Source organism: Elephas maximus, chromosome 2, assembly GCF_024166365.1.
Source record: "Elephas maximus indicus isolate mEleMax1 chromosome 2, mEleMax1 primary haplotype, whole genome shotgun sequence".
Lineage (NCBI taxonomy): Eukaryota > Metazoa > Chordata > Mammalia > Proboscidea > Elephantidae > Elephas > Elephas maximus.
Genome location: NC_064820.1, coordinates 16,958,572 through 16,972,220, shown reverse-complemented (window position 1 = coordinate 16,972,220; position 13,649 = coordinate 16,958,572). Strand labels below are relative to the sequence as shown.

The following is a 13,649-nucleotide window of genomic DNA, read 5'->3' as shown; positions in this document are numbered from 1 at the left end:
TTAGGACAACCAATTTTCTGGACCGGGGTTTTTATTATTTTTTTTAGAAGCTTCTATTTATTTTACTTTCAATGTGTCAAGTACTCTACTAGGAATTTATTTGCATTATTTATATTAAAAATAGAGTAACCCCAAAGTTTGGTGTTATTATCTCTACTTCACAGTTGGGAAACAGAGGTTTGAGGAGGTGAAATTACTTGCCCAGTGTAACAGAATGTGTGAAGGGAAGAATTGAGGTTTAGATTTAGCTGGATTTTGAAAGGTTTGCATGCTTTGTTTCTTTTTCTGATCTACAATTGACTAAAAAATGAAACACTTATCTATATTTATATCTGCTTTCAACAGCTCAATACTTGAGGAGAATTAGCAAAACTGGAAGGAGAATTCCTTTTCAAATGTGAATATAGAGCAAATATTTCTGTAGCTAATTGAATTACTTCTTCGAATCGAATCTTTAATATGGTGAGATATAATAAGAGCATTCAAATTTTTCATGGTTTTTACATTGAAAATAATATGTTCCTTTATATCTGGGATGCTGCCACTTGTGTTTTAGTTTGTTGTACTGTGGTGGCTTGTGTGTTGCCAGGATGCTGGGAGCTAAGCCACTCGTGTTTCAAATACCAGCAGGGTCACCCATGGTGAACAGGCGACTAAGATAGACTGGGAAGAAGGACCCGGTGATCTTCTTCAGAAAAAAATTGGCCAGCGAAAACCTTATGGATACCAGTGGAACATTGTCTAATATAGTGCTGGAAGATGAGCCTCTCAGGTTGGAAAACACTAAAAATATGGCTGTGCAGAGCTGCCTTCTCAAAGTAGAGGCAACCTTAATGACATGGATGAAGTAAAGCTTTTGGGCCCTGTACGTAGACCAAGAGGCACTGGTTTAAATAGAACAAGGGGGTACTGTGAGGTTCAAAATCAGGAAAGGTGTATGTCAGGGTTGTATCTTTTCACCATACTTACTGAATCTGTATGCTGAGCAAGTAATCTGAGAACCTGGACTATATGAAGAACATGACATCAAGATTGGAGGAAGACTCATTAATGATCTGTGATATCCAGATGACACCACCTCGCTTGATGAAAATGAAGAGGACTTGAAGTACTTACTAATGAAGATCAAAGTCCACAGCCTTCTGTATGAATTACACCTCAATATAAAGAAAACAAAAATCCTCACAACTGGACCAATGAGCAACATCATGATAAACAGAGAAAAGATTGAAGTTGTTAAGGATTTCATTTTACTTGGATCCACAATCAACACCCATGGAAACAGTAGTTAAGAAATGGAAAGTTGCATTGCATTGGGCAAATCTGCTGCAAAAGACCTCTTTAAAGTGTTGAAAAGCAAAGATGTCACCTTGAGGACTAAGGTGCACCTAACCCGAGCCATGGTGTTTTCAGTCACCTCATATGCATGTGAAAGCTGGACGATGAATAAGGAAGACCAAAGAAGAACTGATGCCTTTGAATTGTGGTGTTGGTGAAGAATATTGAATATAGCATGGACTGCCAAAAGAACGAACAAATCTGTCTTGGAAGAAGTACAACCAAAATGCTCCTCAGAAGCAAGAATGGTGAGACTGTGTCTCATGTACTTTGGACATGTTGTCAGAAGGGATCAGTCCCTGGAGAAGGATATCATGCTTGGTAAAGCAGAGGGTCAGTGTAAAAGAGGAAGACCTTAAGGTGATAGATTGACATAGTGGCTGCAGCAAGGGGCTCAAACATACTACTATTGTGAGGCTGGCGTAGGATCCAGCAAGCTCTGTTTTGTTGTATGTGGAGTCACTATGAGTTGGAATTGACTCAATGGCACCGAATGACAGCAATGCTATCAAAGCTGATTTAAATAAAGATTCTGATTCAGAACAAAGTCATTGATTTTCCTTTTCTATTCCCTAGATTGAAAGAATCGATCAACTCTTTGTGGCTGGAGGTCTCCGTCACCTCATGTTTTACTATCAGGATGTGGAGGTTGCAGAAACAGGTATCTGGTGTGACAGAACCCAGGAATGTGTGGTTAGCGGTATCCTAGGGTGGCAGGAAGCAGAAAGCCACTGTGAAAACTGACCACGTCTCTGACCTTTCACCTTGTCGGGGGAGGTGGGGAGCAGTGAGGTGCGATGGGCGTGGCTTGATGGAAGAGGTTCTGTCACCAACCTAAGAGGACAGAAAATGGTGGATATTTAGCCTAATTTTAATTGGGATGTTTGCTTTCCTTATCACGCTATTTTGGCAATGAGGGAGGGAATAGTAAAGTAGTTTATATTTTGAGGCTTGCTTTTATTAGGTACTAGTTCATTCTATGTAATTATGTTCTTTAACTTCTTACAGGCATCTGTTTCTTGTCTCTATATGGCATTATTTCTTTTTAACATAGAAATTACTGTCAATGAGTATAACTCTACTTATCCAGTTAGATATCACACTGTGTATGTTTTTGACTTACTTTAATTAGTAGTATTCAATAACAGGTTTATTTGCTTTCACTTAAGATACATTTGCAAATCTTCGTGTGGGATCACTTGGCATATCCCATTCTACTTTAAGTGGGTTGATATAACTTTAAAGCCCAAACTAGGAATGTAAACAGATATATTATGATTACATTAAAATATCATATGCATCCTCTCATGATTCTTCCAAAAAAAGGGAAAACAGTTACTGTTCCTGGCATGTAGTATGACAGTGCTTTTTTGTTTAAAAACTGAGAAAATTATGGACGGATACTCTAAATGACTGGCGTTTCCCCAAAGTTATCAATTTGATATTTTGTGCTTAGAATGTTCATGACAGTTTGGGTGAAAAACCAAAACAAAATGGAAGTTTTTATCTATCCCAGATTGAAAAATATAAGCTCAAATGAAATATCGAGTTCATCCATGAGCTATGCACTGGGGGAAGTTGGCTTTCATGTTTAAGTCTCACATTGAACAAGAAGGACGCAGGGCATGCAAACATAAATGCAACTTTTTAATTGTTTTTTTCCACTCTCCCCTTAAACCTTTCCAGTGGGGGTAGCTTGTCTTCTGCCCTTGGATTAAAATTCAGGGAATCCTATGACTTTTCTGGACATTCTTAGATAATAAATATAACTATGGTCTCTTCAGAATTCCTGGGCTGTGCAAACAATTAACATGCTTGACTGTTAACTGAAAAGTTGGAGGTTCAGTTCCACTCAGACGTACCTCAGAAGAAAGGTCTGGTGATCCACGTCCAAAAAATCAGCCATTGAAAACCTTAAGGAGTACAGTTCTATTCTGACGCACATAGGGTCACCATGAGTTGGAGTCAACTTGATGGCCACTGGTTCTACTGGCTTACACAGTCTACTTTCCATACCCGTGGGCTCCACATCCACAGATTCAGCCAACTGTGGATTGAAATATGCGAAAATAAATGTTACGTTGTTGCTGACGTGTACCGTGTAGTTAGGCCTGAGATGGTTACATCAGCACTGAACATGTACAAAATTTTGTTTGTCACTGTTCTCCAAATAATACAATTTAACAATTATTTACATAGCATTTACATTGTATTAGGTATTATGAGTAATCTAAAGATGATTTAAAGTATATGGGAAGATGTTTGTAGGTTATGCGGTATGCAGATACTACATCATTTTATGTAAGGGACTTGAGCATTCGTGGATTTTGGTATCTCTGGGGGGTCCTGGAATCAATCCTCCTCAGATACTGAGGGACAACTGTAGTCTCTTCAAATTACAAACACAGTCTTCATTCAGAAATTAAAAATGTCTAGTCCTTGTTAAATCTTCTCCGATCCCCCAGCCATGGCTACTTAAGATTGATGCTTGTGGTGGGAGAGGACGATGTGGTCATTTTCTGGTGCCCCAACTTCTTCTATTCCTGGTCCCCATCATGCCAAACTTAGTTTCTGGCTGTGTCAGGCTTGAAGTGAGTGGAGCGAAGAGAGGTAAGGGTTGGTAGGAGAGTTTTTCCTCGACTAGCCACTGTCGTAGTTGGCTGACCTCACCCTTTCTGGGCTCACTGTCTTGTGAGCATCCTGGTAGGGTCTCCAGAGATGGCCCTGGGGACATTTGGTTGCACATCCCATGGCGGTACCTTGCCCTCCCTATGGCCATTGCCCTCAACCTCTGTACTTTTAGTAGGTTACATCATACCAACTCACTCCGTCCCACCATCTCTTTATCATTCCTCTTCAACATGATTCAAAATGGCTCCAGGATGGCCCTCTTTTCAGTGGGGCCCTCACCTGGTTCACTAGAAACATGTTTGCATCTTGGCCCTGCCATATAGGGGTGTGTGGTTATCTCCAGGTTCAGCACAGTTTCTCTCTTTCTGCCTTGTTGCCCATTGGCTTTAGAATTCTTGGGGACGTGTCATATACCAGTCCATCTTGTCCCTAGACTCCAGGGGACACGTACCAGGCTCCTTAGGTGATTGAGTTGAAGACCCTGTTTCATGACTAGGGTGACCAACCAATCTGCTCTGCCTGAGATTTTTCCGGGTTTTAGCGTTGACAGTTGGGCGTCCTGGGAATGATCACCCTGTTCTTTTTTTTTTTTTTTGAATTATTCTTTTTTAAAAAATTTTATTTTATTTTTGTTAATATATACACAGCAAAGGATATACCATTTCAACAAATTCTACAAGTACAATTCAGTGACATTGTTTACATTCTTCAAGTTGTGTAGCCGTTCTCTCTGTCCCTTCCCAAATTATTCCACTACCATCAACATATAGTCACTGCTACCTAAGCTTCTCAACTTACTGTTTGAGATGCTGTTGTCAGCTTGATCTATATAGATAAATCCTTGAAAGAGCACAATGTTTGGGCAGATATACTTTACTAATTAAGCTAAACTGTTGTTTGTTCAAAACAGACTTCAGGGAAAAATTTTGTTTTCAAGTTTAACGTTTAATGACTATCTCAGGAATAGGTTTGAGTTTTCATCCAGCCTCAATGGCTCCAGAAGGTCTGGTTTCCACTGAGAATTTGAGATCCTGTTTTGTTCTTTTTTTCTCTCTCTTCTGATCAGCATTCTTCTATTGAATAGTAGATCAAAACATTCAGTAATGGTGCAGAAGGCAGATGTTTATAGTAGTCCCCCTGTTCTTGACCTGAGGTCAATAATGATCACCATATTCTTGACCAGAGGTCAAAGTGAAAACTCTTCATACCTCTCCCCTTTGCACAACATAGCCATTTTCACAAAATCATTCCTCAGCCTGTACCCTCCGACCTGTTTATATTCTGATGTAGATGAGACATCTGATGAATTCTAGGACATCGGGTGAAACTTTTGTAGGATTTTTTTTTTTTTAACCTTGAAACTCTGTTTTCTGATATCTGTCAAAAAAAAAAATTTTTTTTTTTTTTTTTATCATATTGTGGTGCCTTGGCTGAAACTTCTAGTCTAACACTGTATTAATTGTGAGATCCAGGTGATAGGAGTCAGGATACAAGTTTGAACGAGCCAGAGGGAGGTCACTGTCAAAGCCTAGTGAAAAGTCTCTGGCCCAGCACCATGAGGAGGAAGAGCCCCAGAGGGAGGATTCCTCCAAGAGGCTCTAATTCCAGGATCTTAGGATTCAACTTCAGGTCCACCCTCCCCATTTCCTTCCGTAGCACCTTCTCCCACCCCAGTCTAGTTGAGCTACCAATTCATTTGGAGATTTAAAACTTTCTTGTGCAGATAAGAACTCAATGCAATAGCTCAGAACACACTGTGTGCTTGAATGAGCCACTCAGTGAGCTACATCCTTGGTTAACCAAAAATGAACTTTCAAACAATACTAGTAACCGTAATGTTTACTGAACTAGTATTTTTATGTGCTTTTCTAGAGTCTTTACGTGCAGTAAGTCATTTAACCCTCACAATGATCCCAGATGAAAGATTGTAGTGGTAGTACTCCCATGTATTTAGGTGAGAAAACTGAGACACAGAGAGATTAAGTAACTTGCCCGAGAGCCATGGCTGAGAAGTGTAGCCCAAGATTGAAGTCCAGGGAGTGTGACTCTAGATCCAGCACCATTAATCACGATGCTGTCCTGCCTCTGTGTGGGGAAGTAGAAGTCATGAGTTTTGTAGTCAGAGCTGGTGTCTAGTATTGCCTCTGCCACCTGTTGACTGTCTGGCCTGGGACAGGTCACAGCTGCCTAGGGTTGTTGTGAGTTTTAATAATGTCGACAAGTTAGCAGAAGGCCTAGCACACAGCATGTGCCTATATATGATTTCTCCTCCCTCACCCTTTTCTCACTGCCCCTTTGAAGATCCACTGCAGGTAAACTAGTTGCCATCGAGTCAATTCCTTCTCAGGTGTCAGAGTAGAATGGTCCTCTATAGGGTTTTTAATGGCTGATTTTTTGGAAGTAGATCACAGACCTTTCTGCCCAGGTGCTTCTGGGTGGACTTGAACTTCCAATTTTTGGTTAACAGCCAAGTGTGTTAACCATTTGCACCACCCAGGAATTCCTTCCACTGCAGATGGAGACCACTTTTGTAGGCCCAGGAAGCATCTGGCCTGGACCAAAGTATCAAGCAGATACTTTTAGATCACTTTAGGGCTCAGGCTACTGATTGTCCAAGTTATGGACCCATCTAGGGCACATGGATACGTCAGCAGTGACAGGATTTTAGCAATGAAACTTCTTTCCAAGAGGCGATCAGTGTAGACTGTAAATAGCATTTCTGAAACTAAAATCTTTTGCATTTGTAGGACAACTCACCCCTTCAGGAGGGGTAAATCTTGCTTCTGGAAAGATTACGAAACCCAAGGTGTTCGTGACCGAGGGAAAAGATGTTGCTCTTACTGGGGTATGTGTGTTCTTCATCAGGACTGACCCTTCCAAAGCCATCACTCCTGAGAACATCCATCGGGTAAGGGGCAAGATCAGTTGTTTACACAAAATTACCAAAAATTACAGAAAAAATTACCTTAGCTTGTACAGAAAGTCATCTCTCACTGTGGAAACTACCGTTGTGTACAATCATAATATCTAAAGTTACTTTCAAAGAAGTGTGTGTATATATATATACGTGTGTGTGTGTGTGTGTGTGTGCGTAGCCCTGGTGGTACAGTGGTTAAGAGCTCAGCTGGTAACCAAAAGGTCGGCAGTTCAAATCCACCAGGTGATCCTTGGGAACCCGATGGGGCAGTTCTCCTCTGTCCCATGGCGTCACTATGAGTCAGAATGACTCGATGGCAATGGGTTTTTGGTTTTATATATATATATATATATATATATGTGTGTGTATATACACATACACATTTAGTATTTAAAGCAAGCAATTAAGACGACATTTTCCTTAAATCTGTTGAGTAAGAGAATATTCAACTTATTAACCAAAATTGATATAACATTACACCTGTGTATATGAGTATATGTGGATAACAATGAAGTCTTTCTTTTTAAGGAGAATTCCCCATACATAATTTATTTAATGGTATATTTGATATGCTTCCAGTAAGATTTCTAAAATTGATATATAACTTAATTTTTTTATTGTGGAAAGTACATCTGTACAAGTTCTCCTCTGCCCTCAGTTTTCTTGGGGCAAATAAACTGGTAAATAAACTGCTTTTATTTTGGTGATTGCCATTTAGAGTATTATCAAATTTATTTCATAGCCAGTAATAATAATTACTGAATAAGTGATGAATTAAAATTTAGAAAGGACCTGGCAGCCATGTGGCCAGTTAAGGTAGTTTTGACCATAAAGGGCTTCCTAACTGCTTTGCAGGAAGTGTGCTTTAACATGCTAGACACTGCTGACGGGGGCCTCCTAAACAGCATGAGACGCTTGCTCTCAGACATCTTCATTCCTGCTCTCAAAGCCACGGACCATGGCTGGGGTGAGCACGATGGTCTTCAGGAAGTGTCCAGCATCCGCCAGGACTTCCTGTGCTCTCTGGAAGGCTTTGTGGGTGTCCTGTCGAGTGCTCAAGAGAGTCTGAAAGAGAAGGTAAGAGTGAATAAGCTATTTTTTAAAAAAAATCATCAAATGATGAACAAATATAAGATACACGTGTGATACTTGTTGTTGTTGGGTGCTGTTTAGTTGATTTCAACTGACAGGGACCCCACGTGACAGAGTAGAACTGCCTCATAAGGCATTTTAGGCTGTAATTTTTACAGGAGCAGATGGCCAGGTCCTTCTCCCTTGGAACCACTGGGTGAGTTTGAACCGGCAACCTTTCAGTTAGCAGCTTAGTGCTTAACCGTTGCACCACCTTGATACTTCTCTTAGCTGGTCTTAATTTAGCCATCTTGCAAATCTTGAAAAAAATATGTAGGCATTTTTATTGTACCCTGAGGGGTGGTGATAACTAGATTTAAATCTGTAAAGTTTGTAGTAATAAATGCATTCGGGGATTTCATGCAAATGTTGACAGTGACGTTGGGTCGTATCACATGTTTGGCTTCAAAGGGAAGTGTGTGAAGCACTTGTGGTATTGCTGTGCACCCTAGAGGGAGAGGAATGTGAAACTGGAGTGAGCGTGTGTGCGCATGCGCACGTGTGTGTGCACGTGTGTGCGTGTATGCGTGTGTGTGTGCACATACATCTGTGGCGGGCAGTGGGTAGGGGTGAAAGGAAATTCTCAGAGATGGGAGAAGGAGGAAAGAATCGTCTGGGAGAAGGTGGATTGGCTGTGTGCTTGAGCCAGTGACCGAAACAGCCCGTAAGTTTGGTAAATGTGAGATTCAGGTTCTGTAAAATTCACATTACCTTCCACCGGCCTGTCCTATAGGGTCGCTATGAGTCGGAAGTGACTCCTTGGCAGTGTTTTGTTTTTTCTGGTTTACCGTAGGCCTGGTGGTGGAGTGGTTAAAGTGCTCGGCTGCTAACAAAAAATATCGGTGATTTGAACCCCCAAGCTGCTCCACAGGAGAAGATGTGACAGTCTACTTCCATAAAGATTTACAGCTTTGGAAGCCTAATGGGGTGGTTCTACTCTGCTTTATAGGGGTCATTATGAGTCAAAATTGACTTAACGGGAGTGGGTTTGGTTTTTTTGTGTACCACAGGCCTGGAGTCCCTGGGTGATGCAAACAGTTAATGCCCTGGGCTGCTAACTGAAAGGTTGGCAGAGGCAACTTGGACGAAAGACCTGGTGATCTACTTCTGAGAAATCAAACATTGAAAGCCCTGTGGAGTATAGTTCTACTCTGACACACACGGGGTCGCCGTAAGTTGGAATTACTTGATGGCAACTGGTCACCATAGGCTTAGGCTTGTGATTACTTGGGGTAGAGGGTGGATGCTCACTGGTGTGTGTGTGTGTGTGTTTGGGTGAGAGAGGGAGAAAGAAAGAGAGAGAGAGAGAGAAGATAAGGGAACAACTAGAAGATCAAGCACAAATAGAGATAGTGAATTGGATCCTATGGTAATGATGACAATATAACACTCCCCCCCTCCAGGGAATACTGAGACTTACTGGAGTATTGAAAGAGCCACGGTCCCACAAAGTTGAGAGCTCGGCTGCTAACTGAAAGGTTAATGGTTTGAACCTACCCAGCAGCAGCTCTACAGGAGAAAGACCTGGTGATCCGCTCCTGTAAAGATTACAGTCTAGAAAACCCTATGGGGCAGTTCCGCTCGGTCACATGGGGTCATTAGGAGTTGAAAATCATCTCAATAGCACCTAACAACAACAGCAATTGGGATATTAGAGGCAGGGAGCATTAGGCTTTGAAGAAATGTGGAATGAGGGAGTTGAGAAAATGTTATCTAGGCGAGGACAGGATGATTCCAGTTCACACCTGAGTGGTATTTGCTATTAACCATGATGCAGGCCGACAGTGATGAGTAGGCTGGACCAAATGAAATTGCTGGCATTCTATCTAAGCAGTATTTTTATTTGGGTCCGCTTCACATTGTAATGCCAGGAGCAGTTGCCATTGAGTTGATTCTGGTTCATGGTGACCCCACGCATGTCACAGTAGAACTGTGCTCCACAGGGTTTTCAGTGGCTGATTTTTTAGAAGTAGATTGCCAGGCCTTTCTTCCAAGACACCTATGGGTAGACTTGAACTGCCAACCTTTTGGTTAGCAGCTGAGTATGTTAACCGTTCACACTACCCGGGACTCCACTGGGATGGATACCTATAGAGGAGGGAGGCAGAGCCAGCTACTTCATGAAGCCCAGGCCCCACTCCTGTAAGCCGAGGAGAGCCCCAGGAGACGTGGAGGGTGGAAGGTGCAGTGTGGGAGAGGTTGCGCCTGCTGGGTTGGATCCTGAGGATGAGCAGCAACATGGAGGAGACTGGAGGGTCCTTCAGGCTGGGGAGCGGTGTGAGCAAAGGCACGGGGGAGTGGAGGTGTGTGCAGCCCAGTGGGTTCACTAGAGCTTGATCAGAGTGCAGCAGAGAGAGACCCAAAACGGGAGCCAGACCAAGGGAAGGCAGAGCGGTGTCCGCAGCCTAAGGCAGACGGGGCTGTCACAGGGCCTGGCCTCAAGTAATCACATCTGAGCAGGGTGGGCTTGGGAAGCAGGACTTGGGACCATCGGAGCTGAGGGCTGGCAGGGCTTTGTTAGAACCTCAAGGGCGGAAACCCACGATCTCGAAGTGGATGTCCATATGGGCTTGTGGGTTGTGCCCCCTGCAGCGGGGCCTGGCAGGTGGCCCTCCACTGGTTTCGAGGGAGTAGAGTGTGAACCCAGCATCTGACATCCTCCACGATTCAACCAGCATCTTCCACCATGGTCCTTGGCTGTGTTGGAGAGTGAGGGATAACCACACCTCTTTGTGCTGGTTGTGAACCAATAGATAAAAATGTTAGCTTTATTGTTGGTAAAGCTGGATTGGGCTTAAGGTGTGAATTCAGAAATTGACAGTGGGCTATGAGGTGTACCTTCACCAGAATGAAAACATCCTAACCAAATACCGAGGTCCATCTGGTGATTCAGCGTATCGTTATTGTTGTTGTTACCTGTTGTGCAGTTGGCCCTGAACTTATGGTGACCCCATGCACAACAGAGTGAATAGAATTGTTGTGGTTCATAGTGTTTTCATTGGTTGATTTTTGGAAGTAGATCACCAGGACTTTTCTTCTTAGTCTGTATTCAGCGTATTAAAAAACCAAACCCTTTGCCGTTAGTGACCCTATAGGACAGAGTAGAACTGCCCCATAGGGTTTCCAAGGAGCGGCTGGTGGGTTCAAACTGCTGACCTTTTGATGAGCAGCCGAGCTGTTAATCATTGCACCACCAGGGCTCCCTTCAGTGTATTAACTGTGTTTAAAAATATATTATTAGGTTTCTTCGTTAAGTCAAAATGCCTCCCCTCCTCCTGAGACCAAGTGTTTGCCATTGAACTTGCTGACTGCAAGGACGTTGTTGGGTAAAGACACGGGAGTCTTTTCCTTTGCTTAGTTTTGAAAAAGAATAAATAATAGATTAGAAACTACCTCTCCTCAGGTCAATTTCCTTGAAGCTGACTGTTTTTATTTTCACGATGTGGCTGGGTAATTCCCAAATTTCCTGTGAGTTACCAGATTCTGTAATTGTCTGGTTTTCTCCCTTTTTCTTGTTCACTTTTTAGTCTTTTTTTTTTTTTTTTCTGACCAAAGTTTGACTGCAAAGTCAGTCCTCTTGAGGGGTGTGCATAATATTTAAGGGAAGATTGAGCATTACGTATCTGGTACCATGCTTCCAGCGGTCTGTGCTGAGGGAGCTGGGGTATTCCCTCAAGATCCTTCTAGACCTAGGCATCAACCAAAAGTGTGTGAGCTTTTAGAGGCATCATCTTATTTAATTTTAATTTTAATCAGGTGAACCTTCAAAAGTGTGACGCATTTGAACTGAAAACCCTGCGGGAACCTATGGACTACTTGGCGATAGCTAATAATCCTGAGATTTTGGAAAAAATAGAGGGTTGTATGAAAGTATGGATCAAACAGACAGAACAGGTAATTTTCAGAAATCAAACGTTTGTTTTCAGATGTCATGTGATTGATCTAGCCGGTGGAAGCAGCTGTATAATACGTCATTCTCATTTGCCTAGATATTTTTAAACAAGTTCCCCAGAAGGTGAGAGGTTCAATTTGCTGTTTATTTATAATCATTAGTTAAGAAGAGATAATGAGAATTGTAAGGAATGGAAATAAATGGCTTTATATATTTATGTAATTAGAGGGCTGTGCTTTGCCAAGTTTTCATAAACTGTAATTTATATTGGAGAAGTATAAGGCATTTTCTAATTCAGCATATCCTCCAAAAGGGAGCTTGAAACTTAACCTTAAAAAATTTCTTTTTTATTAAAGTCCTAAATGAAGGTGGATATTACATCAAAAAGTAAGTACAATTAAAATGAACCAACCTAGGGCATGGGGTTTTCCAAGGTTATATGGCTCCAAGGTTATCCGTAAGCAAGTGGCCAAGGAAACTTCCTGAAATTAAAACCAAACAACCAAATCCATTGCTTTTAAGTTGATTCCAACTCATAGCGACCCTATAGGCAGAGTGAACTGCCCCATAGGGTTTCCAAGGCTATAATCTTTATGGAAACAGACTGCCATATATTTCTCCCAAGGAGCTGCTGGTGGTTTCGAACCATCAACCCCTTGGTTAGCAGCTGAGTGCTTAACATTTATTAAATGAGTAATTTCCGGTTGGAACAAGTCAACTAAATTTTTGTTGAAGTTTTAAAAATGGGTACATGTTAAATTAGTAAAAGGCTGCCATTCAAAGCATGTAAATGAGTAAAAAACATCATGACTCAGCATAATTTCTTTATTTTTGTTCGGAGAGTAGCTTTCCTATGTACAGCCCACTCAATGGCTCATGTTTTCTGTATGCATTTTCAGGTCCTTGCTGAAAACAATCAGCTACGAAAGGAAGCGGACGACCTCGGGCCCCGAGCAGAGCTGGAGCACTGGAAGAAAAGGCTGTCCAAATTTAACTACCTTTTGGACCAGTTGAAAAGGCCAGATGTGAAGGCGGCGCTGGCTGTGCTTGCTGCTGCCAGGTCGAAACTCCTGAAGGTTGTCAGCCGGGTCTTTGTGCTTTGTGAAGTGGGCATGTGAATTTTCTCTAGGTATTTTCACATCATAGGGTAGTTAGGAACAGGAAAATGTTATCATACCTTTATAAAAAGCGTTGAAGATTGGATAACATTGCCCTTACATAACTTTGGATATTGTGGAAATAGCCTTTGAATTAAAGACATTTGTTGCTATATATATGTATGTATACGTATACACACACACGCACATATATAAATCGCAATGCCATCAAATGGATTCAGACTCATAGAGATCCTATAGGACCAAGTAGAACTGCTCCATATGGTTTCTAAGGAGTGCCTGGTGGATTTGAACTGCTGACTTTTGGTTAGCAGCTGTAGCTCTTAACAACTACACCACCAGGGCTTCCAAATAAATAAATACATAAATAAATAAGTATATATGTATATAAATATACACACAGTAAAACCTGCAAAAGCCGAAACTTGTCAGAGAAGGAAAACTCAAATATTTTCCACTAAAACAAGCAAAAGAAAAAGAGATAAGACTCTACCTTGTCAAAGAAGGAGAACTTGTAAGACCTGGAAAAGCAAGGCAACCCCAGCAGGTTCCGGCTCTCGCAGGTTTCACTGCGTGTGTGTGTGTGTGTGTGTGTGTGTGTGTATATAATGAATTCTGACCA

General features: G+C 41.8%; 1 protein-coding gene across 2 annotated transcripts in view; it reads left to right on the top strand.

Moving 5' to 3' along the window:
- The window catches only part of DNAH5 (dynein axonemal heavy chain 5), a 363,993-nt gene that overhangs the window by 76,755 nt on the left and 273,589 nt on the right, over positions 1 to 13,649 (top strand). For both annotated transcript variants that reach the window (XM_049861228.1, XM_049861221.1), the window contains exons 3-7: positions 1,915 to 1,999; positions 6,717 to 6,877; positions 7,742 to 7,963; positions 11,774 to 11,911; positions 12,809 to 12,985. In XM_049861228.1, the coding sequence (XP_049717185.1) occupies positions 1,915 to 1,999; positions 6,717 to 6,877; positions 7,742 to 7,963; positions 11,774 to 11,911; positions 12,809 to 12,985 (783 nt within the window). The remainder of the gene's footprint in view (positions 1 to 1,914; positions 2,000 to 6,716; positions 6,878 to 7,741; positions 7,964 to 11,773; positions 11,912 to 12,808; positions 12,986 to 13,649) is intronic.